The sequence below is a fragment of the Mesocricetus auratus genome, unplaced genomic scaffold, assembly GCF_017639785.1.
Source record: "Mesocricetus auratus isolate SY011 unplaced genomic scaffold, BCM_Maur_2.0 Super-Scaffold_100007, whole genome shotgun sequence".
Lineage (NCBI taxonomy): Eukaryota > Metazoa > Chordata > Mammalia > Rodentia > Cricetidae > Mesocricetus > Mesocricetus auratus.
In genome coordinates this window covers 12,993,716-13,020,396 of record NW_024429191.1, presented here as the reverse complement: position 1 = coordinate 13,020,396, position 26,681 = coordinate 12,993,716, and the positions used below count along the sequence as shown (strand labels likewise).

At 42.3% G+C, this 26,681-nt stretch overlaps 1 protein-coding gene across 6 annotated transcripts in view; it reads right to left on the bottom strand.

Annotated features, from left to right (window-relative positions):
- Fbxw11 (F-box and WD repeat domain containing 11) overlaps positions 1-26,681 on the bottom strand; it is a 100,353-nt gene that overhangs the window by 52,914 nt on the left and 20,758 nt on the right. For 2 of the 6 annotated variants that reach the window (XM_013114791.3, XM_005071960.4), the window contains exon 2: positions 13,449-13,550. The exons of the other annotated variants lie outside the window; for them this stretch is intronic. In XM_013114791.3, coding sequence (XP_012970245.1) covers positions 13,449-13,550 — 102 coding nt within the window. The remainder of the gene's footprint in view (positions 1-13,448; positions 13,551-26,681) is intronic. 6 annotated transcript variants of the gene reach the window in all.

Sequence of the window (26,681 nt, the reverse complement as noted above, 5' to 3'; positions counted from 1 at the left end):
TAATAATACTCAAGCAACTGTAAAGCTAGTGTGGGAGGCTGAGGCAGGCAGATCTTACTGAAATGGAGGAATGGTGCTGTGCTGTAGCTGGGGGTTTGAACTCATGGGAATTCCAGCCATTAAAAGATAGAGGTTTCAGAGAGAAACAAACTACATTCCTAGCACACTGACTGGGCCCACAAGCAATGGCACCCCAACAACACAAAGCATAAAAACTTGTACTGGAGTATGGGAAAACCCAAGAGCCTGCAACAGATTGTAAATGATGGGCAAAGCACTTAGAACAATGAAGGCAAATGAAGCAGATACATGAGCTGCCCTTGAAGCCCACTGGCCAAACTGAGCAATCTGACCATCAAATAATGACTAGCAGACTATAGCCTACAGAACAAAACGGGAAAACCACCTATCCTGATAAATGAAAATGAAATGCCAGTGAAACCATACACTTATATATTTTCAAAGGACCTCTCTATAAAACACTGTTACAAAGGGATAAAGACTTTACAACGAAGTGAGCTTGCCAGGCTCTACTTAAATGAAGTAAATTAAAATCCACATAGGGCATTATGGAGAGCTTTAGGGCCTAAGTACTCAATGTCCATCAAACTGCAGGACGCTCTCACTGCACTAAAACAGTGGAGCAAGACAGCAGTCCACTTTGCTTCCCAATCTTTGGAAACACTTTTTTGTAACACCTGCGAATTTTCCACTTTTTTGTAAAGAGCCTGCAGCTTTTCAGGAAGCCTAGAACCAGCTCAAATGCAGAAAAAACAACCTTGCAATGGTGTGTTCACATTAATATCCAGCACTTCAAATTATGGTGTCACACCACTAAGAATGGATATGATGAAATGTTTAAAACATCCTCCTTTCAATGTAAATAGAATCAGGTTTGTTTGTCAATGTACTTAGGTTTTTGTTTTGTTTTCCTTTTAAAGCAGTGCTAGGGTCTTGTACATGGTCAGCAAGCTATCACTACACTCTCAGCCCCAAATTTTTTTCTTTTAACTATTGGTACTAAAAAGTTTTGTTTTTGTTTTTAAAAACTTAAATCCTAGCCAGGCAGTGGTGGTGCAGCACTCGGGAGGCAGAGGCAAGTGGATTTCTATGAGTTCGGGACCAGCCTGGTCTACAAAACCTAGTTCCAGGACAGCCTCCAAAGCCACAGAGAAATTAATTAAACCCTGGGACTAGGGAGATAGCTAAGTAGATAAAGGGCCTTACTGGAACCCAGCCAGAGCAGCCAAATTCCAGCACTGGGAAGTAGAGACAGAATATCCCTGCGGCCAGACAGCTAACTAGTCCTGCTAGAATCAGGCAGAGAGCATCTGATTCTGCAAGAGACCCGGCCTCAAGAGTGGAAGGACACCCAACATAAGCTCTGGTCTTCCACAGCATAGCCATACATATGCAAACACGTATACAGACACGTGTGCACACACTCTTAAATCCTTTCTGCAAATGATCTTTTTTCATTTTTTCACCCGAGTCCTTCTTTGCCCCACCCATCCTCTTCCTCTTCTCAACTAGTTCCCCCATCCCATCACGTTTTTCTTTCATTTTGTTTTTGGTACCTACTAAGATTGATTAGGGCTGATTAAATGCAAACGGGTACTTTACCAGTAGCTACCCCACTGAAGAAAATGTCTCTCTCCATTAACCATTAACTGCACTTGTATCTGACCCCTCCCCTCTTGCTCCCTCTGACAGAATTGGGCTAAAGGCACAAAGTTTCATGGGTCTTACGCTGGTAATCAGCCCTGCTGGAGTTCAAGAAAGCGATGGCTATGTCATGCCCAAAAGAAAATGTTCCACAAACTCCACCCTTTCTCCCATCTCTTAGTTTCTTTCAGTCCCCTCTTCTATAATGTTCCCTGAGCCCAGGAAGGGGTGATGAAGATATCTCATTTGGAGTTCAGCTTTTCAAGGATCAGTTATTTTCAGCATTTTGACCAATTATGAGCCTCTGTAATTACTATTGTCCACTGAAAAAATATACCTGTGACTAAAGCTGTTGACAGACCTGATCCATGGGCAAAACAAAAACTGTATCAAAGGTGAATCATGCCCATTATAAAAACCACAATAGTGGCTTCTCCCACTAAGAGGCGGGAGGGGGGGGAGAGAGGGAGGGTGAGTGTGCGTGCGTGCGAACTCCCTCAAGTGCCAGCCTCAAACCCAATCACACAATAATGGGTTATCCCTGAACACCCTGCCCCCTTAAACTATTACTGCCAGATGATATTAAGCAGCATCTGAGGCCACCAAGGTGGTTCTGCAGGTAAGGTCACCAGCTCTGTAGGGTCCAATCCCCAAAAGCCCTGTCTGTTAAGGTGCAAGAACTTCACACTCGTACGTACGCGCGCGCACACACACACACACACACACACACACACACACACACACACACACACACACACACACGAAGCACCTTGAGCCAGTGTTGACTGGGGACACCGGTTTATGTGTTCCCCCAGGTCATCCATGATAGTAAGGAGTGCATCCCTGATCCCTCTTAAGATTCCCTAGAGCAATGTTTCTTTTGACAAAATATTTTTTTCTCTGAAACTACAAAATTCCTTCCTACCTGTCAGTACAAATACTACTACTGTAACCTAATTTTTTGTTCCCGCTGTTGTAAAGATTAGAGATTTCAATTTTTGTTTTGCTCTTTATTTCAAATTAAGTAACTAACAAGTATCTGAGGATAAAAGTAATTTTACTGACTCCAGTAAAGGATACCTAGTTTTCTCAGGGGTAGGAAGCTTCCTTATATAAAGCAGTGAGTGCATATTTACATGTACCCTGTCTGGGACTGCCAGCTTGATAGATTATAGGGGTCACCAGGCTGGTAGAAAATGTAAGAGAGTATAACGTCTTAAGTATTTGTGAATGATGCCATTCTAATTGAACTGTCAACACAGTACCCAGGTAACTCAGTCAGAAGGCCTGGGCTCCCGCTGGCACAGCTGCATGCTTGAAAATGTCTCTGGGGCTCTTTCTCTGGGCCAAGTATATCCAAAAGATCTTCTTTCATAGGCCATGACTTCAGCTGACTCAACATATACTCAAGTTTCTAGGGGTGAAGATCTGCCATGTGTCATGAAATCTGTCAACTTTGATGCCACAGGGCAACAGGCTTCCCTTCCCAAACTTCTCAAAATAATAATGTGCCACCTTGGTGAGGGTTTGGTGAAATACGCTCTCAAGAGAACCACATGGCAAGCTCTGTGCACCTAGCCCCTGAGCAGTCCCAATGAAGGAAAGGAAGAGATGATGACACATTCTGCAATACCTAAGATGAAGATTCTGAGCGTCTTGGTAAGTAACTAATTGTGGGATGCCTTTAAATTATGTTATGAGAAACTATAGGAAAAGGCTAGAATAAACATCCTAAGTAGCCCAGAAGTGATGGTGCATGCCTTTAATTGCAACATTCTGGAGGCAGGGACAGGTGGATTTCTGTAAGTTCAAAGCCCACCTGGTCTACTACATAGTGAGTTCCAGGACAGCCAGGGCTACATAGACTCTGTCTCGAAATAAACAACAAAACACCTAAATAGTGTGCATGACATGAAGAAAAAGGAAGACTGTACAGTAACACTAATAAAACAGTCTCAACTGTGTGTAAAACAGGTGTATAGATTCAAAACCAAAAGAGGCGAAAATATGAAATCTCACAAAACTACAAATATCTAGCTTAAAAGCAAAATCAATTTTCTTCCAAGGCTATTTTCCAACTCATGGAAATACTTAAATTCACAGAATTCAGAAAACCAAGTCCAAAGTGGTCCTGCTTGTGCAATAATCCAGTGAAAGCCAGACCAGAGTCAGAACCTTTTCCTCTCATTCAGCTGATTGTGCCCACTCCTCAGTCAGTGAGTAATTGCTAAGTACCTAACTACTACCTGCCAGGAACTAATCCAGAAACAAGCCTGTTTACCAAGCAATGAGCAGGAAAATATGACCTGTTTTTTCTCAGAACCTGAAATGGAGTGGGTGTGGCAAGAGACAGAAAGAAAAAAAAACCAACAATCTAATTTCAGCCAGTGCTAAGTGCTACAAAGAAAAAAAATCAAATAGTGAAGGAGCAGTGGCCAGCAGGATGCCATTGCAAAGACCTCAAAAGGGCCTCAGAGCAGACACTTGGTCCTCCGGGCTACCAACAAGTGACATAATAAATAGCACTTCTCACCCATGACCAACCTAAGACTTTGAAAAGCCTGTTTAGAACCTAAAATACAGACAAGAGTGCAACGACTGTACTTTAACAACCAGCAAGTTTCCTAAGAAATTAGCCTCCCTGCAATCCTGGCACCTCTGTTCCTCTTCTCTGTTTCAATTTTCTCACATATAAAATAGATATAATGGGGCTGAAGACATGGCTCAGTGGTTAAGAGCACTGGCTGCTCTTTCAGAGAACCCAGATTCAATTCCCAGTACCCACGTGGCAGCACACAACAGTTTGTAACTCAGCTCCAGGAGATTAAGTACCCTCACACAAGCAGGCAAAACATTAATGCACATAAAATAAATTATTTTTTAAAATGCTGGGTGGTTGGTGGTCGCCTCTAGTCCCAGCACTCAGGAAGCAGAGGAGGCGGATCTCTGTGAGTTCAAGGCCAGCCTGGTCTACTGAGTGAGTTCCAGGACAACCAGGAATACACACAGAGAAACCCTACCTCAGGTAGGTGGGTGGGTGGGTGGATGGGTGGATGGATGATAAAGATTTAGGCCTGATGATGCCTAGTTTTACAAAGTTGTGCAGAGGGTTTAAGGAGATAGATAGCTCAGCAACTTGTGTGTGCAAGTACATACATGTTCATTGGTTGCTGAGTTCCCCACACACTGAACGGATTTTCCACCAATGAACTAGACTATACTCTGAATGATTTCATGAAGTACTGTTCCACTGTCATGAGCAGACATAGTTTTACTTCTAGAGCCAACCAGACTCCATCCACAGTCTCAATCAGCTCTAAATTCTCATCAAGTACTGGAGCTATAAATGTGACACTGGTTTGACACAACCCTTTTCTCTCTTCACGGTATCACAACTGTCTCAGTATCTATTTAATCTTAACCTAACCCACCCAGCACCCCTCCCCAAGGTCTGGTTTTGGGATCACTAGTTTTATGTATCCTCTTGCCTAGGCCATGGTGGCCACTTGTCTACTCAAACACTAAGCCCGCTGCTGCTGGGAAAACACTTTCTCAGATATGATTTGCACAGACAACCAATAAACTCGAAGTAAAGCTGATTGTGTTACCCCACAACATAGGCAGCTTCATCCAATCAATGCAAAGACTTGGAGTAAAGGCTAATGTTTTCGGAGAAGACAGAGAAATCCTGCCTGCTTTCCAAAGCTCAAACTTGTCAGTACCCACAATAAAGTGAGCTGGTTCTTTATGCCTTCTTTCCTGTCTCCCTTTGATGCTTATGGTTCTGAAGAAATGCTGATGTGTATGCTGGTCAGTTTAGAACTGGTCTCATTGTGACACAGTACCCAGGGGGAGCTTGTTGGAATGTTAGATGACTTTCCACAAGCAAAACAAAACAAAACAAAACCACACTCCAATGATTCCTTATCTAATGACTGGTGCAGCCAGACCTGAAAGCTTACAGGACTGCCCTGACTTAGTCTCCCCCTCACTCCACACCCCAGCAAACAGACATTAGCCTCTGCTGCTCTCCCAACACACATGCTCCCGCTCAGACCCATACACGTGCTGCTCCAGCCTCTGGGATTCTCTTGCCTGTGTCGTGATGTCAGCCTGCTCACTTATTTCCTCCAGTATTCACTCAAATGCCTTCTTCTCAGGGAGCTTTTCCTCGGTCCATGTAAAACTCAAGTCAGATCCAAAGCTTGCTTGCGCTACCCTAACCCTCTTCTAAGCACTCACTACCTGGGAACACTAGATCCGCGCAGTGGGAGAAGCATGCTAGCAGAAAGGAAGTTCTAAACAAGCAGCCTTTGGTGTGTTTCACACATTCCTGTTTCCTCAGACCCTAGGAAAAGTTGCACAAGTAGGATTCATAAGAATTTGCTGCTGGGGGAAAACAAAGGGTGGGTGTTTGTGGGTTTTGTTTTAAGTAATTAAGAGCTTAGGGTTTATGTGTGCACGTGTGTCTGCCCACAGGAACCAAAAGAGTACATAGGATCCCCTAAAGCTGGAGCTACAGGCAGGTGTGAGGCACTTCCTCTGGGTGCTGGGAACCAAACTCAGATTCACTAGAAGAAACAAGTGCTCTTAGCCACTAAGTCATCTATTTTTCCAATCTCCAACAAAATTTATTCTTAATGAGTTCCAAGGTTTTCTAATAGTTGCACTGGGTATTATTTCGGCACAATCCTAATCAAACAACCTTTTTATTGAACTTTAAATTTGCTGATAGGAACTTTAGGAAAATTCAAATTTTCCAAGTATCTTTAGGAATTAATCATGAATACACATTAAAGTGTAATGGCCTCGTATTCCGGGAGGCAGAGGCAGGCGGATCTCTGTGAGTTCAAGGCCCAACAGCTTCCAAAACAATACAGAGAAACCCTGTGTCATAAAAACAAAAAAAAAAAAAAAAAAGTGTAATGACCTCAATGTTCACTGATAAGAGACTGAGTAACAGGGCTGGAGAAATGGTCCAGTAGTTAAAAATACTAGCTAATCTTTCCAGAGGATGGCTCACAACCATCTGTAATGAGTTCCTGTGCCCTCTTCTAGCCTGCAGGCATACATGCAGACAGAGCACTGCATACATAACATACAAACAAACAAACAAATAAATAAATAAATCTGGAGGGGGGGCGGTGGTGGCTAAGGCAGTGGCACACCCCTCTAACCCCTTACAGAGTGAGTTCCAGGACAGCCAGGGCTGTTATAAAGAGAAACCTTGTCTTGAAAAAAAAAACAAAGGGGGGAGGGGAGCAGAGGAGGGAGGGGGAGGAGGGGAGGGGGAGGGGGAGGGAGGGAGGGAGACTGAGACTGATTAACTTATCATAACCTAGATAACCAAACAATCATTTAAAATATGGGCCTGGCCGGGCGTTGGTGGCGCACGCCTTTAATCCCAACACTCGGGAGGCAGAGGCAGGCGATCTCTGTGAGTTCAAGACCAGCCTGGACTACCAAGTGAGTTCCAGGACAGCCTCCAAAGCCACAGAGAAACCCTGTCTCAAAAAAAACCAATTAATTAATTAATTAATTAAAAATAAATAAAATATGGGCCTGGTGGGTCATGTCTGTAATCCCAGCACTCAGGATGTTGAGGCAAAAAGAACAGGAGTTCAAATACAGCCTGAGTGACATACTCATTAAAACCCTGTCTCAAAAAGCAAAAACCATATGTACCATGTTGCTCAGCTAACCATATTTAAAAGTAGTTTATAATTGAGAATGCAATATAAAACCTGAGAATTTATAAAAACAAAATATATGTAACATAAATGTCATGACAAAAATATCACAGAACAATAAAGTGATATTATAGCTAAATCATTTTCTTTACCTATCATTTCAACAGAGAAAAGATGGTACTTCATAAACAAAATAAGCAATTATAAACTAAAAGGAGAACTATAGCAATTTTACAAGCACAACAAATAGCTATAGTGTGAGGTTTGATGCAATTTTTTTTAAAAAAAGGAAAAAATTTAATGTAGTCTTAAGACCCATTTACCTATTTCCTTGCCCTAAATGACACTGTAAAGCTTTATCCACCATGAATGCTGCTCTGGAATCCATCAGCTGTAACTAAAGAAAAGCAAGATTCAGTGTTCCTGTCTCACATTCGGACATGAAAAGGCAGCACTGAGCTAGTGGAAGTGTGTACTAGTGTGGCCATATGCATTTAAGCTGAAAGTATGAGAACCAGCATGTGACAAGTGACAACTGTGGAAGTCAGTCTTCTCTGCAAAATGAAGTAGGTCCCAGGGGTAGAACTCAGGTTGAGGCTTGCTTTACTCTCAGAGAACCAGCCCCAGCTTCCCTGAGCAGAGTCAGGGACACCACTCATGCTTAGCACTGACAGGCCAGGCCCTTCTTTGAATCCTTGCACCAATGGGTAAAAGAAAGGAAAATTGATTTTCCACACCTCCCAACACTTCTTGGCCTCCCAAGTACTGAGATTATAAAAACACACCACAATAATATGGGCCTTTTTAATACCTTCAGAACCAATTGTTCCTTTATGTGTGTGTGTGTGTGTGTGTGTGTGTGTGTGTGTGTGTGTGTGTGTGTGTGTGTGTGTGTGTATTTTTTTTTTGGTTTTTGGTTTTTTGGTTTTTCGAGACAAGGTTTCTCTGTGGCTTTGGAGGCTGTCCTGGAACTAGCTCTTGTAGACCAGGCTGGTCTCGAACTCACAGAGATCCTCCTGCCTCTGCCTCCCCAAGTGCTGGGATTAAAGGCATGCGCCACCAACGCCCAGCTCCTTTTTATTCTTAACTATATTTTTAGATGTTTAAATGCTGACAGAAATCAGTTATTATTTGTCAAACTTTTTTCCCCCAGTTACAATTCTGTAGATGCAAGGTGGAGAGGCCAGGCTTTTGACCAAAAGTTTTTAGAGATAACTCACAAAAAAATTGACCTTAAATGCAAACAAACTTTTTCCATTCCATATACCTTTGTCTTTTCCTTTTTCTTTACTTAATACCAGTACCTCATTTACTGTTACCAATTTTTTTTTTGATTCACCCATTTTATTCACAGGTCTTTTGTTCCCACAACAGAGCAAGAAAGTTTTCAAATAAAATCCTCCAGAGAAAAGATAGATCCAGAGGTACTGTGTAAGGAAGAGTTCAAGAAACACAATGCCCAGCCTCGTCTATGCTTCTGCTGATCCCCAAGTCAAACTTGGGTTCCATGGGGCCTTGGAACCCAGCCATCATCATTAGAACTGCCAAGCTGCAGGTGAAATAAAGCCCCTGGGTGGTGACTGGAGTAGTTAAGCCACCAATGTATTTGGGGGGTATCTGTTTTGTTTTGACCTACTGGGAATTAGCCCAAGGCTTTGTGCATGGTAGGCTTGCTAGGTCAGTGTCTATCATTCAGCTAATCTCTAACCTCTGCAAATTTTCCTATAGAAAGGAAAAGTGATTTGTTGTTGCTGTTTGCTTTGTTTCCTAGAGGTTTGGGGTTTAGGGTTTGTTTGCTTGTTTGTCTGTTTTAATTTTTAAAGACAGAATCTCTATGTGTAGTTCTGACTGTCCTGGAACTCACTCTGTAGACCAGGCTGTCCTCAAACTCAGAGATCTGCCTGCCTCCCCCTCCTGAGGGCTGGGATTAAAGGCGTGGGCCACAATGCTTAGCTGAAAAGTGTGGTTTTTAATGCTCATAAAACACTGAAAAATGTCAAAGGTTATCCCGGGCCTTCATATTTTTAGACCTAAAGTGCAATGAATAATCATAAGAAATAACAAATCTTCAATGTCTAGCAGGAAAAAAAAGACAGAAAAAAGTCAGGGGAGTCCACTGTTGGACCAGAGGTACAGGACCTGAACAAGAGAAGAAAACAAAGGCCACATCATCTGCCTGGTCTTCTAGCTTCTGTTTAACTACAAATAAAATGGCCTCTTCAATAGAGAACTCACTGCATGCAAAGAAAGAAATGGATTTCCATTCCCTCAGAAGCAGGACTTCAGCATGAGGCCTTTGGTGTTGTCCTAGTTGGTACAATCCTTCCTTCCTGAAAAAGGAGAACACATTCCAGGCTCACGCAGACAGAAGATGAATGTGGGTTTACCAGCTTAGAGAACAACGGTGGCTACCAAGCCACCTCATTCCCTATGGTCAGAAGCTGCAAAGAATCAGGTTGGAATGTAGCATTCCCAGCCCTCAGGCTCCCAGGCTGAGAGTTCTTTACACAAAGACAGCTAGGAAGGAGGCACAAGATCCTCTGATCCTCATGGTTGTTTCCAACAAGCATCCCTAACCCTAAGGAACACTGTCACTTATCAGTCTACTGCACTGAGCCTCTACTCCATTCTTAGCTTTTCATTTTTTTACATTAAAAATAAGGGGACTTGCCAGGCAGTGGTAGAGCAGGAGGCAGAGATAGGTGGATCTCTGTGAGTTTGAGGTCATCCTGGTCTGAGTTCTAGGACAGGCTCCAAAGCTACAGAGAATTCCTGGGGGATGGAAGGAGATAGGGGACTTTGTTTACCTTCTAAAATGATTGTTGACAAGTTAAAGAAGGCAGTTATCACTGAAGTCTGAGGCTTAGTGCAGATCTAGGTTCATAACCCAGTTCTGTTAAATAAATATATAACCTCAAGCAAGTCAATCCAATACACAAAGAAGCAGCACGTGTTCTTCACCCCCCACCCCACCCCACCCCCCCACCCTGGGTCATTTCTCCTCAAGAGGATCCAATGAAAGGAAGGAGTATGACTCACTGAGAGAATAGAATGCTGGCCTAGCACATGTAAGGTCTGGGGTTCAATTCTCAGCACCAAAAAAATCAAATAAGAAGCCTAGGTCACAACACATATAAAAAGTATGCTCATCACTTTTAATCATGCCAGAGTCTCAGCAAATCAGTGCTCTTGGATTATCTGACCTAAGAACCAACACAGGATACTGACTCAGCTCTACTAGGTTCTGAGATGGTCAGGCATTCCAACCCAACTGTTTCAACTGGTTAACATGATTCTAAGAGTGCTTGAGCTAACTTCAGAGCTCCCCCACCCATTTGCAGTTTAGTCTGGATTTTCATGTGTGGTTCAGCTTACCAAAGTAAGTTCCCTGACAACAGGAAACAACCCTGTGCCTCTCATCTACACACCAGGGAACAGCCCATGCATAGCATACCAGGAACATACCCATGGCATTAAATTCTCAGAAATCCACTCAGGCTTCCTAGCTCTAAAATTCAGGAGTATTCCTTTTGGAAAAAAGGGAATGCCTGATTCTTTTATGGTAAAATAAATAACAACTAAACAAACTCCACATTATATATCATTAGTACAATTTCCACAAATGAAACTTTGCTGAATAACTAGAAGGGGGGGACAACACAGTAAAGAGGGAAGAGAGTCTTGCACCGATGCAACAGGACCTCAAACACCTGCTCCAACTCCACGGCCTTACAAACCTAAGCCGGTCAGTGCACATCTCAGCCTGGTGGCTGCATCATCTACCTCAGTTGCTACATGAGGAAAGGGGGACAGTAACTCTTGCACCTCACAAGGTTGTCATAAACCTAATGTATCATTGGTTTAAAAAACAAATTCTGCTAACCCTCTTCTCCCTGGCAAAATCTGCAAACGCTGTTAGGCCTAAATACAATTACTATGTTCACCTTGCTTTTTCAGAAAGACAGCCACACAGGGCAAAAGGCTGTGGTTATTACTGGGTCCAGTCTGCCAACTTCAGACCTCTATAGCCCAAACAAAGTCAACCAAGACTCTCCCTCTTCTAGAGTCTTTTTAAATGACTGGAGGCATCCAGCGCCAAGGAAAGCCATCTTTGTACCAGAACAAACATGGAGCACATCAGCAGGTGCTTCAGTCTGGAGACAGCAGCAAAGCACTTGTGCTCTGCTACAGAGAACAAAACAAGAACAAGGGTCAACCTGCAGCTCAGTGACACAGCGCTTACCTAGCATACACGAGGCCTAGGTTCAATCTCCAGCACCAAAAATTAAAACAATAATTTAAATTTTAAAAAGTCAAAATTAAAACCCTACGTACATATTTTTCTGTTTAAAATACTAACCAACAATATGTAAAACAGTAAGTGAAAAGGAAGGAAATCATCCAGGTTCATTTTTACACAGAGCAAAAACTCATTTGCTAATCGGCGAGGTCCTGGTTCATTTCACTAAGCTGCATGCCCTCACTTACAGGCTAGTCAAAGTAAAAGCTTAATAATCAAAACTCCCTTTGTGCATCTAATAGCAATATTGCTCCCAATCGTTGATGCAAGGCCCAATAAAGGCAACATTTCATCTTTTTCCTCCGAGGAAGGTGATTTTGAAGAACTGTGAAGGCATTTCCCCATTTTCAGGAGCCCATACTTCCTCCCACTCTCTAGCACCTCCAGAGAACTCCAAGCACCAGCACCGACTGGTGCCTTATGCTGCCCAATTATTTTAACTGAATCCAGTCAAGAAAACCTCTGACTAATAACTTGGACTTCCTAAGTACAATTCCTCCCCTACTTGTACTGCCAGCTCTGGCTAAAACTGGGTCAGCCCACTACAAACCAAGGGCAACTCTCAAGGGCCCATTGAAGAGACAGACTTTTATAATGCAAATGCCCTTTCTGTGGTGCTAAGAAGAGAGAGCACTGCAATCTGTCTGCCCTTTCAAGGCTAAGAGCCTGAGTGAAACAATCCTGCATCCTAGACTTGAGAACTACCTTCCAGAGAACCTAAGAACGGGGCGCTGAGTCTAAACCCCAGCTAGCTGTTAATCAAATGCCAGCACAATTTTCTAAAGATAGCAATTTCAATCAATTACCACACCAGTGCTACTCTTTGCAATAAGCAAAGAGTCCAACATCAGTGAATATAAAAGAAGCTTCTTCCTTCCAAACCCCTAATACCATTTAAAGACTGTACACATGAATTGAAATCTTTAAGAAAGAACAGTGAAATCATCCATGGCATCAAAATCCCTCTAACTCTTTTCCTAAAATCTGAGCAGTATCAGCAGGACACCAGGAATTTAATACTGCTTTTAAAAGAACGCTATACCAAACTTTTGAACTATGAGTAACAAAAGCTGATATTGCTACTGACATTTAATTAAACACACTCTCTAAACAGAACTTCCAGGTAAAGCCATGATGGTTTTATCAGAAGCCATCAAGAGAGGTCACCAACTACATCCCTGCTAACAGTGTTATCCTGAGCAACCCCCACCCCCACACCCCAACAGCCCCACCCAACATTACTTTTATCTGTGGAATTCTCTGCCGGCCTTGGCCTGGAAAACTAGGTGGACCCTGAGGACAGGTATCAGATCTAGCCATTTTTTTTAATTGGCTGAAACTGTTGATTCCCCGCAGCATAAAGCTGTGATGGTTTGTTTTTGGAATGGAGGAGAAAGGCAAACCAAAGGATGTTTCAATAGAAAAATCATCATTTTAATTATGAAACCCTCCCAACTCAAAACTGTTAAAAGTGCCAAATGGGAGATACCAGAGTGTTTTGTTTTTTGTTCAAAGGTTTAACTATTAAACATGAGAATCACAACTTTGAAGTGAGGGGGGAAAGAATTAAAAGGCAGGAGCAGAAGAGGGGAGCAAGAAAGAGTCCTCCGAGGCCTGTTAGCTCAGAAGGGCCCTCTTAGTACTCCTCGTGGGGTGTCCAGGCTGGAGGAAAGCAGAGGGTTACACAGAACATTTAGCAGACTTAACATTGGATTAAACACACTACTGCAAGTTTCAACAAATGTTCATGGCATACGTAAAAACACATTTACAACAAGAAAGAAGAGAGGCACCTGGAGACATCTGACACTGGGCATGCTCTGCAGGCAACTCAGTGCGCACATGCTCTCTACCAGGTTGGCGCAGCCTAGCCACAAAGACCTTGGCACAGAACACTGCAGGATGACAAAAAGGAAGGAAGAGAAGAAGCAGTTAGAGGCCGCAACAAGTCACTCCTTCACACAGGCAACTCGAGTGTTAGTCAGGGCAGGGGTGCACCCATGCAGTTTAGAGGGCAGGGATGTCCTAAGTTTCCTGAACTCGAGGGAGCAGGGCCCCTTTCTGACTTAGGGACAGGGATTTTGTGCTGCCAATCATTCATTTCACAGGATACAGTAAACAGAATCAAGAGGGAGAGGATGCTTAAATGAAAACCCACTAGAGGGAACTGAGTCTGAGTGTAAAGCAAGACCACTCAAGAGAGTGACAATTCCATAAGAGTAAGGGACTCTGGTCTATCTCATACAGTCTCAATTGCTTAAGAAACTACATAGCAGCCTTCTGAATGTATCATCTACCCCAACACTACACTGTAAAAACAACTGAGGCTCAGTTGTTGAATAATTTGCACAAGGACACACAGCATAGGGGGAAGAGCCAGGATTTTAAGGTTCAGTTTGTTGGCTACCAAATCCCACATTCTTTCCATAAGACCAGGATGCCTCTATTGAAAACATTGAGCCCAACATTCATTATGTAAATTCAGTTTTACACTTCTCTAAAGTAAAACTGCAGGAGACCTAAGAGAGTGAGGTAAAGGAACAGGACAGGTAAGTGACAGATACATGCAATTAATACTGCTTGAAACATGTCGTTTTCGGTGTCATCACCATCTCTGCATTCTCAGAGAAAAAACTCAAGAGTTCTGTGACCTGTAACTTTTCATTCTGGACTTTACAAATTTAGTGACAAGACTAAGAATTAAAAGCTTAATTTATTGATTCCATTTCACCCTTAAAACAAAACAAAAAACTTGTTGCTTTCAAAGGAACTAAGAAAATGAACATATATTATAGCTATAATATACAGTAACCATCAGACCAGACTATAGCAAAATATATATTTGGGTGGTGGGGGTGAGGCAGGATTTCTCTGTGTAGCCCTATGTGTCCTGGAACTAACCCTGTAGACCAGACCACTGCATCAAACTCAGTGATCCACCTGTCTCTGTCACCCAAGTGCTGGGATAAAAGGCCTGTGTCACCAACACCCAGCACTAATAAATATTGTAAATAAGTTCAAGGCCACATACAAAATAAAAATAAACCCTAAAGATGGGTGCTCGAGTTCTACTACTACAACACTCCACAAATCTTAGACACAAGCCATGTGTCTATTCCTCCTGGCTCCTTGGCTTACACTGGGAAACACTCTACGATCAGTACAGGTGTAATATAAACAAAAAGAACTTTGCTTAACAGCAGACAGACCTGGGTTCCAGCACTTCCTGCTTACTAGTTACAGCTCACTTGTAATGTAGAGAGTACTGAGTTTACTTAGAAAGGCACATGAATCAGGACACAAAATGAGAGAAAGCAAATCGAGTAAGAAATAGTACAATTCTCTAAGCAATGAAAACACCACACATTTCCAACCTGAGTGTTTATTAAAGGCTTAGCATGCTCAATACAGTGGCAAATGGCAGACTCTATTGCCCAAAAGTTGCATAACATAGAGAAGCAACCACAGAAAGGCCTGAGCACATTTTTATAAGACACAGTCAAAGTAGCTGCCATTTATTGACCTCCACTGACCCACTGGTTCATATTATGACAACTGCCACAGTAAACTCTCATGGTCACTCCTGAAGGGCAGATACTATCTCAGTCTACAGATAATCTGTTAAACACTGTCCTGTCTAAGGTTCTCAGGAATGCAGGCCGGTTCTACCACAACAAGTTCTCTACCTGAAGGAGTTATTATATACACTTGTTCAAACAGAATGTGTCACAGTATATGGTCAGAGAAAAGACCCATACCACAAGTTCATTACATGGATTATTTAAGTTTAAAACTCCCATTCAATAATTCAATTTTGGATTCTCTTGGAATTTTTGTTGTTGATTTTTCCTTATTGGCAGTCCTGGGGATTGAACCTAAGACCTTTGTACACGCTAGGCAAGTTTTCTACAACTGAGTAAGATCCCTAGCCACAAATTTAGATTTCTTTTGTTTTGTTTTGTTTTTTTGTTTTTGTTTTTTGAGTTAGGGTTTCTCTGTAGCTTTGGAGGCTGTCTTGGAACTCACTTTGTAGACCAGGCTGGTCTCGAACTCACAGAGATCCGCCTGCCTCTGCCTCCCGAGTGCTGGGATCAAAGGCGTGTGCCACCAACGCTAGGTTTCTTTTTGGACTGTTTAGTTTGCTGAATAAGAGTCACTGAGATCCTAGGCAAGAGAGTAAGGATCATATCAGCATTCTCTGACACCAAATTAACAAAGCTCGCTTGTGATCAATTTTCACTTCTTCAGTAAGCAGTTCCTTCCTCTCTAAAGCTTCCTCTATGACCTGCAGCAAGGACTGAACTCAGTCTCAGGAGTTTCAGGAAAGCATCCTGAGCTACACCCCAAAACCTGCTTCACAACTTTTTAAAAGTACTCCAGAAAAGACTTTCGTTTGCTTGCTTTGGCTTCTTTTATAATTTTTAACTGGGGCTTAGAACAGTCTATTCTCTCCTTTTACCTTCCGTGAGGTTGAAAGGGTTCCCAGGACAGAATTCAGGTCATTGGGCCCAGTAGCAAGCACCTAAACCATCTTGCTTGTCCCGTTTTTTTGTTTCGTTGAGACAGAATCTCAGTATGCAGCCTAGATTGGCCTCAACCGCATGATCCTCCAACCCAAGCCGCTCAGCACTAGAACTACAGGTTTTTTGCCAGCATGTCCAACTCTATGCCCCCACCCCCACCCCGTGGGCTTTAACTGGCTGTTCATCTAGTTCAAGAGCTCATCTTCCTATTATCCCCAGTTGACACTATAGAGGAATGGTGGAAGTGTTCCCTGAGAGGTGGCAGTGTCTCACCATACTAAACACAACACCATTTCAATCCTTACACTGTACAGTCCTTTTCTCAATATTCAGAACAGAAAAATGGGTTTAAAGAGATGATTTTCTTGTCTAAAAACCACACAGTGCTAGAACTGAGCTGGGGCTGATCCTAGTAACCCTAAATTAGAACACCAGCTCCACAGCTGTCCATCTGCTGGAGAACAGGAGCTGCAGAGACAGCAGGCTGGCTCCCAGGCACCGCCTACCTGAGGCTGTAAAGCAAGTGCCCAACCTATCAGTCAGAAATCAACTCTTCCAGGTCATGAGGAGGGCTAAGACAGCAAGCAAGCAGCACTTAGAAGGCATTAGAAGTGCTCTCTCCCCACACCCAGTTATCCTGGAGATGGCCGACATACTGCCGGAAAGTCTTTACTCAACAGAAAAGGAAACCCATGCACCCTGTAAAAATGAAGGCCACATATGCTGCCCTAAGAACCAGGAAGATAGGGGGCTCAACTTGAAAACGGGCAAAAACAAAAGTTCTGCACTTACTAACCTAACAACAAATAAAATGCAACCAGGACTTAACAGTAATTGATTTGTGACACTTCTAATTTAAATTTAAATATTAGGACTTAGATGAAAACTCATTCTCGTTTTTTTTAATAATGAAAAATGTCTTCTCATTAACTATGTTCACAATGTGACTATTCCTTCCCTTCTAATGTGGAGCTGGTGTTCTAATTTAGGGTTACTAGGATCAGCCCCAGCTCAGTTCTAGCTAGCACTGTGTGGTTTTTAGACAAGAAAATCGCATCTCTTTAAACCCATTTTCCTATTCTGAATATTGAGAAAAGGACTGTGTGTAAGGATTGAAATGGTGTCATAGTAGACCTGAGGAATTTACCCCCAAATGGCATATTTACCAATCTTGACCTACTTAGTCACCAAACCACCATCAAGCTCCAGAAACTCTCACAAGGACATCCCAGAGGCCATAAAATATCCAACATACATTTGTTACAATTTCTTATTTAGCTGCTTACATTATCCAGGATTCTAATTTATCATCATTCATACTCAAATAAAACATGAAATTATCCATATTAGGTTCTGATATTATCAGCAAATATACAATCAGGAGATTGTACACTCTAAACTCAAATAAAACTCTGCTCATAATAGCAACGGTGCTTATTGATTCTGCCACATTCATCACTAGCTGGAAAACATTTGAAGTCGATAAAAGACAAGAATAATAGCTTTTTGGTATTTTTCAAAAGCTGAAAGTTTATTAAAGGAGGTAGGAGAGACATGTCCTAGGCTCTCTCTATTACCATAGGAACCACAAATCAACTGAATGACAAAGTCGTTGCTGCAACCTTGTCTTCTCATTGGCCAGCTTGAACAAGTAAATGCTCACAAAGGCTATACCACTGGTCTAGTTATAGATGGCACTGTTTCCAATCTGCTGCCCTGATTCCTTCTCAAAGAGACAATTCTTTCAAAGCTGTGTACACACTAATATTTCTTAATTTAGAGATTTAGTTTCCTATAATCTCCTCAAGTATTTTTCTTTAAACCACTTCCCGCCAAGTCAAATCATTACCTTCATCTAACTCCTACCATTATTCCTGAGATGACCAAGCTGAATGTCTTCAACCCCAACCTTATTCAATAAAAATGTCTCTGAACTTATATCTACACACACACACACACACACACACACATACACACTGTTAAAATGTTTAGGTTTATCCAGTAAGGAGACACAGACCGCGACTCAACGATCCCACGTGGAGTTTATTGGTGGACGGGGAGGGAAAAGGGGGGAGTGAGAAGTAACCAACCCGTGCAGAGCAGAGAGAGAGAGATAAGAGAGAGAGACAGAGTAAGAGCAAGACAGCAAGAGAGCGTAAACGGGCAGGGGTCAGTCCTTTAAAAGGGTCCTTTGCACCTGCCTGGTTCTCACGGAACTCTGGGCTGGCCAGAGTGTTGCCTGAGCGCATCCTGCCAGGTAACAGGGCAGGCCATCGTAATGCCTGAACCTTTCACACACTTTCCTCTAGACACAGGAAGATATCCAGACAATGTATAATAACACACACACACACTACAAAAAAACAACCTATCCGAAGGAGGAGGCAACTAAGCCTAAAATGTTGAGTAGGGAGCAGCCAAGGGAAAATAAAGATGAATTTCAAACACAATAAAGATTAATAACTAAGAAATGGTACAGCTTCTGCAAGTTGGATATTAAATGAGGGAGGGGACACAGAGAAGGCTCAGAAGGTTAAGCTCTTCCAGTTCCATTCCCAGCACCCACATTGGCTCACAACCTCCAGTTAGCTCCAGAGGATCCAATACTTCTGGCTTCTGTGGGCACTGGCACTCATGTGCACAACCCTCTGACATCTACAGGACAAGCTGGAGAGAGATGGTTCTTCCAAGAGAGACACTCTTCCAGAGGAATAATGTTTAATTCCCAGCAAACATGTGGCAGCCACAACTGCTTATAACTCCAGTTCCAAGGGATCCAAAAGATAGGCATACACGCAGGCAAAACACCAGTGAACATTAAAAAAAAAGTCTACAGGTAAAGTAAAAAGCTAACCATGAGGCTTGGTGAACAGTCCTTTTTTTTTTTTTTTTTTTTTTTGCCACATCACCCAGTCACAATGACTGTTCACGCACTCCAAAGTCGAATCAGAAGACTTGTGTTGGAGACAGAAGAGAAATTTCTTCCCCACTGAGCTGGGCAATAGAGGCGGAAACAGGGTTGCTGAAGCCATCTTGCCCTAACCTGGATCTCCATATACCTTTCTTCCCAGATTATAAACTCCTTTTTGGAGCTTCAAATAGTTGAGTTTTCTCTGACTTTCAAGTGGAAAATTTTAACAAAATTACTATCTAGTTCATACGAGGGAACTTGCGCACCTGCAACCAGGCACACAGGAGGTAAAGGCGGAAAATTCAAAGCCACAAAGCAATCTCATTTACATGAGACCCTGCCTCAAAAATTTAACTAAATTGGAAAAACAAACAAACTAACTAAAACAAAAACACCCAGGCTGCAAAGATCTGGTATTCTGCAGCCTTAAACCACTATTTCCCTTCCTATGGAGTCATTAAATTTGCTAACATTGTAAAACTAAAGGGTCTAAAATACTCCACCCCGCTAGAACTGTAAATCCCAGAGTACAGGAAAAAGCAGCAGGAGACTGAAGAATCCAAACTGAAAGCAGATTACAAAAGCAAACACAGCAGAGAAGTCCACACTTTCCAAAGACCCATGGAACACACACTGAGCAACAAGACCTACATCCTGTCCTAAGAGGAAGGGTATCTGTCACCTAAGACACAAAAGTACTACTGACAGAGCACAAGCTGGCCCTTTCTCTAACAACCAATCCTGTCTGGGCTCTAACTTCATTCACCTCAGCACCCTAGTTTCTCTCTCCTACACACTCAGGTTAGACGGCATGTCACTGTCATCAGGCAAATCCTTTTAGCATACACTACAGTTTAAGTGCTCCTAATGTAGTCCTTACATTTGTGAATTGAGAAAAAGGAAAATATTTAAAAGCAAACTATATGACTGGGGCTGGAGAGACACTAAACAGTAAGTGAGCTTGTTGCTCTTGCAAAGGAACCAGGTTCAGTTCCCAGAACCCACACCAGGTGGCTCAGAACCACCTTGTAATCTTAGATCCAGGAGTTCATGATCCCTTCTGGCCTCCTCAGGCACTGCATGCTCATGGGGCACATATACATTAAATATTTTGTTTTGTTTTGTTTTTTGGGACAGGATTTCTCTGTATTGCTTTGGAGGCTATCCTGGAACTCACTCTGTAGACCAGGCTGGCCTCAAACTCACAGAGATCTGCCTGCCTCTGCCTCTGCCTCCTGAGTGCTGGGATTAAAGGCATGTGCCACCAAAGCCAGGCTTAAATAATTCTTTAAAGATTTAAAAAATTATAGGACTAATTATTACTTATTGTCATTAACACAAGTGTGTCATGACTGACTTAGCCAAAAGCTATGGGTGAACTTACAGATTTTCACTAAGAAGTTCTATGTTGTATCAATGACCACTTACTTAGAAATAACACAGGGTAAACAATTCAGAAAGCACCATAGCACACTGAAAGCATATAGGCGTCATCAAGGGAGCTTTGGGGGGGGGGAGTATTTCTTGCTTCATATTATTTTTAATTTTTGTAAAATACGTGGATATTTCTGTAAAAGAAAATATAAATTAAGTTTAAGTAAAAATTATAGGAGGCTTCTGTTTGGAACTAAACTCTTGCCCTGGACCACACCAGATCAGACTAAAATTCAACATGGAGTCACCTATATTGTCAAATTAACTTATCTTACCTCCCCTAGGTTTGGGGAAAAGCAACAGACAAGCTTCCCAAATAGGCCAGCTGGCATGACAAAGGTCCCTCAGCTCCAATCTTTAATCCTCTATCCCTAATGTTGCCTGAAGTGACCTGGTATTAACACACCAGCTGTTTTTCTATTATCCATCTCCCTGCCCACAAGGAAGCAACTCTGACATGATCAGCCTTCTCACCATAAAACAAACTTCCCCTCACTCACTCACTTAGTACTACCAACTGTATACAATGAAGTGTTGCCTTAGCCTAGAAACACAAAATAAAACCAATCAAGATTTTTTTTTAGTTAATTTAGAAGACTTCTGTTCTTTCACAAGCTCAAGTTTTTGTTTTGTTTTGTGTTTTTCGAGACAGGGTTTCTCTGTGTAGCCCTGGCTGTCCTGGAACTCACTTTGTAGACCAGACCAGCCTCCGCCTGCCTCTGCCTCCCAAGAGCACAACTCTTACAGGATATTTAAGCAGCCAATAAGCACATGAAAGCTGATTAACATTATTAGTCACTCCGTAGGTTAAACTACAAGGTTAAACAGAAACTAAAGGACAACAGCAAATGTTCACAAGAAGTAAAGCAAATGACATTTTCATATGTTGCCAGAGGAAGTAAAAAGTTTCCGCTTTGGGGAAGATCTAAGGTTTGTTTTTTCTAACTACCTGTACACCTTGTGGTATAATAAATATACATTTCATCCCTGATTCTCTGCTATACCCTCTGTCCCCTTCCAGAAACAACAGCTTCTAAAACTTACAATCCCAAGCACAAGGGGTGAACAGAGACCACTTACTGCCCACGATCAGCCCTTTCAAAAAGACCTGAGCTTATGTAAGTAAGGAACTCTTGGAAGGGGTAGGGGAGTTGTCAGAATAGCCACCTCTTGCACCTCTTCATCTGATCATTCATTTGCATCCTTTATGAAATCCTTTCATGGGCTAAAGCTGTGCCTCAGTGGTTAAGGGCACTGACTGTTGTTCTTCCAGAGGACCTGGGTTCAATTCCCAGAACCTACATGGCAGCTAACTGTAACTCCAGTTGCATAGGATCTGCTGCCCCCTCTGGACACCTCAGGCACTACACACACACTCAATACTTGTAAAATAAAGATAAACAAATCTTATAATATCATTTCATAAAATAAGTAACCCTAAGTAAAGTGTTCCCTGAATTCCTTGAGTCATTGTAGCACATTACAGAACTTGAGGAAGAGGTCATGGAAATAAATTCCAATGGTGTAAGAAGGTCAAAAGCCCCTGGGGGGGTAGGGAGAGAGGGAGGGGGAGTGAAGGAGGGAGAGAGGAAGGGAAGGAAGGGGAGAGAAAGAGAGCAACATCACAGAAAAAAGGCGATTTTTCCTCTTTGAATTCACACTGTGACAATTCCACTCATAAGTACATCTCCACCTGGAAACAAACATCCCCAAAAGAAGTCTAAATAAATGTCCATTCACTTTATTCCCAAAATCAAGCAATGCAAACCATCTAACAGTAAAAAGGACTAGAACAAAAACAATTCTTGGAGCTGGAGATGGTTCTCAGCAGGGGAACAAACGTTTGCTGCATAATCTTGCGGAACACAGTTTCAATTACAGCACCCATATAATAAGCTAGGCATCTGTAACTCCACTGCCAAGAGGCTCAAACTCCCTCTTCTGGCCTCCAGTTTGTGCACCTGCATATACTTTCACACAAAACAGCACACACAGACGCTTTTTTGAAGTAAGGATGAATTAGTCTTAAAACCATGCTGAACAAAACTGAGTACACAGTGTATACAATGTTATATGACTCTATCCATGTGAAACTCCAGAACAGACTGAATTAACCAACAGTTACAGAAAGCAGGACCCTGGGGGTTGCGGTAGGAGAAGGAAGCAATTAAGGGAGGTTTTAGAAAGCATGGAAATGAACCATATGTTGATTATGGTGGTGGTTACATGAACATAGGTATTTCTGAAAACTCAAATACTACACTTAAAATAAGTAGTACATTTAACTAAACACCAACTCTAATAACTTAATTAAGAAGCAAACAAAAGCTACAATAACGATACCAGCACACAAGGACTGACAGGCACTGGCAAACCATCAAGTGACAGATGATAATGGAACTCTACCTTAGGGATGGAAGCTTAAACTAAACCGCCTCGGCCCACCTATGCTCACCCACAGCACAACTCATCTATCTCAGCTGTCTTATCTAAGTTCCCTAATATACCCAATAGAAACATGGGATTCTGTCTGATTAGAAGTGTTCTGACTGAACTGGACTCAGAGCCTTGCCCATTTAGGCAAGATCTAGCATTACTACTGGGCGAAATCTTCAACCCCAGGACTTTTTTAAGAATTCACGGGTCTAGCAAGATGGCTGTTGGGGCCCATAGCAGTGGCTCCAATCCATACTGAGTTAAGGTCAGAGAGTTCAAACCTATTCTTGCTCTTTCAAGGTTAAAGGCCTAAGATCTAAAGGTCTAAGGAGTAGCTACTGAAGGATATTTGGCCTAAGGTGTGGTCACTGGATGTCTTACCTAGATAACAGAATACTTGATCTAAGGTGTTACTAGATATCTAAGGCCAGAAAACAGAGGATTTGATCTAAAGTGTAGTTACTGGATCCTTTGAGATTTAAGGAAGTAACTATGTCTGTTCTTTGTATCATTGGTAAGGAAGTCCTTTTGCTTTCCCCACCTTTTTGGTTGAGGTTGTTAAGAACTTTGAGCAATAAACTTAGGGCAGATCCCAGTATTTACTGGATGCCCTCCCGCATCTATCTATCTTCTGTCTCTAGCCTATTTCTTTCTTCAACCCGTGCTCCTCTTCTCAAGTATGAACCAGTCGGCTAGACTGGGCAATGGCTCAGTGGGTAAAACAGCACTTGCATTTGCTGAGGACCTAAATTCAATCCTTGAACTCATGTAAAAGAGCTGGCCATGATGACTCACAACTACAACAGTAATTCCATCACTCCTATGGTGAGATGGAGACAGGAGAATCAGTGGAAGGAGAGAACCAGCCCCCAGAAATTGCTCTGGCCTCCAAGCACACTGTGCTATATGTACTTCATACTCTCACACACAAACGTGAGGTTACATTCTTTTGTCAGTCCATAGGCACATCATGCTCACATCTACCAGTACACTCTATCCAGTCTATATCTAAAATGACTCATTGCCTCCTCTTCCACCATCTGTTACTAGCTTGTCGTTTCTTCCCTCGAATAATGCAACAGTTTATTAACTGCTCCAGTTCTTCTTGTTTCAATGCAGCCTCCAAACTGACTGCAATATAATCCTGTAAAGCACAGATACTGCAGTGTCAAACTTCCAATGTACACATCCACAGCATTGGTCTTCTGATCCATGTAGGGGTCACAACTCAGATGCACCAGCAGATGACAGTGAGAGAGAGCACAACAGGACAACGACAGGAAAGCACAAGTTCTGGTTCAAAAGGCCAATAACTACTAAGCTCCAGTTTCCACACAAAACCAGAAACGGGTGTTTTGGCATGCAAAGTCCCAATCCTCAAAATCTGTGCAGATCAAATAAAATTATCCGCAGACTCCTGCCTGTGTGTAGACTAGTCTGTAACTTGTGACCTAAAAGAAGTCCAAGATTTCGCTATAATCTACCTTTGCAAGGTATTATATCATCTACCTCAGTTGCTTCACTCAAGCTACACTAAGCAATCCATAGGACTACCTACTTACTCATCCTTCCTCATAGAAATCACACACCCTTGCCAGGCATGGGTGACACATACCTGTAACTCCAATCCAAAGCAGAAGACTGTCGTAAGTTCAAGGCCAGCCCAGACTGCATAGCTACACTCTGTCTCATTAAAAAAAAAAAAAAACGTGAGGGACAGCAGGTACCTGTACTCACATGCACATAATTAAAAACTAATGGGGGGGGGGGGGTTGAGAGCACTTGGTTAAGAGCACTTACTCTTGCAGAGGACCAGGGTTCAGTTCCTAGGACCCAGATGGTGGTTTGCCACCATCTGTAACTCAAGTTCCAGGGAATTTGAAGCCCTTTTCTGACCTTCATGGGCACCAGGCACACACGTGGTGCACATACATATATGAAGACAAAACACTCACATGCATAAAATACAACATAATCTAAAACTTAATACTTAAAAGAAAACAAGATAAGATGGCCTTCTAGCCATTGTCCTCTGGCTACCTTTGCTGTGACAGCCCCCTGTCCCAGTACATCTTATGCCCATGACTAATTTCTGCCAAGAGTAGTTTTTAGAATGTTGCTGGAGAGATGACCCATTCTTGTGTAAGCGTAAGTCTGGAAGTTCAGATCCCAGCAGTCATGTAAAGACTGGGTGTGTCCTATATGTGCTTTTAACCAAAGCATAATCTAGCCCAAAAGGCACAAACTCCAGGCTCATTGAGAGACCCAGACTAAGGGCATGGCCCCCTGAGTGAAGAGAAAGACACCCAACACATTCCTCAGGCCTCCTGTGCACATACATATGTATGCATACACCACACATATAAACAATACTCACACACAAAATAAGCAACTAAAATGCCCCTTCTGTCTTCCTTCTAACTCCCACAACACCAAATAAATTTGTTTCCCCATTGAAGACTCCAAAGTACTAGAAGCAATATACATATCTGATTCCATTCTGTAGTTCCCTATCACCAAAAGGACATGCTCAATAATGAATGAATGAAACTACTTACCTACTTATGTAACAATGTGCACCTCAATTTGATGGTCATTATGTTAACAAAATCCCTTAGGTTTTTCAGTATGGAAACTAGCAAGATCACAGGGAGGAAACTGTAATATTAAATTTGAATGAGAACATGAACTCATGGTTTCTTAGCCCTGTCTACCATAAGAGTCTACAAACAGTGACAACAAATAGTTTCTAGAAATACACGCCCCCCCAAAAAAAAGCCAGTGTCGACCTGGGATAATCTGATCCAAAAATGCCAGGAAATACATAAAGATGGGAGTGGGGGTGGGGATAGGGACGCCATCAAAAGAAAAGTGGGATCTACCTAGAAAGGGCTCTCATTAGCCAAATCTGGGACACTGAGAATGAGTAAAGATGGTAATTGACTATTAACACACTGAATAAACAAAAGCCCACGAGAGTACCGTGGCACACATAGAGAGGTAGAAAAATCAGGCTAGTTCTGTGAACATTAGCTAATAAACAGAAAAAGAATGACAACGAGACCACAATTTTGTAATTCTACTATAATGAGAGACTTCTTGGTTGGGATACTGCAGTCTCTAGGTGAGGAGTAAGACTGTTACAAGGTACCAAACAATGTCCTGCAGACAAACTCACCAAGAGCAGAGGAGAAAACTGCAATTATTACAGAGATCTGGATGCTACCACCTTAACCAAGGGACAATGTAATGCCTCGTGATGTGATTTGATATGAGATACATTTCTCCTATGATAAAGTATTCCTACCAAAAGCTTAGCTTGGATGCAACTCACCACAGCTCCAGTTTATAGGAAGTGCAAAAGCTAAAGAAGCAAGTTAAATGACACCATGAGGAAATATTCAAATGAATGCAGAATGCTGCACATCGCTGCACAAATAAGTGTAAAGCTCTCCCGAGAAGTCAGAGGGGAAAAAGGGAAAAATAAATAATAGCCTGTTCTAAATGAAGACAGTAAGAAAAGAGACAACCAAGTACAAATTTGGAGGCAACAATACTAAATGCTTACAACCTACTTTCACATATTTTTGCAACATAGGAAAGATTTGTACCAGGGTAAGAAAGGAGGAGATGGGGGAGGAAAATAAGGGAGAAAAAGATGCCAACGTGGTCCAAGATGATTGCTGACCCCAGGTGATTGCTTCCCTTGTTTGACTCCCAAC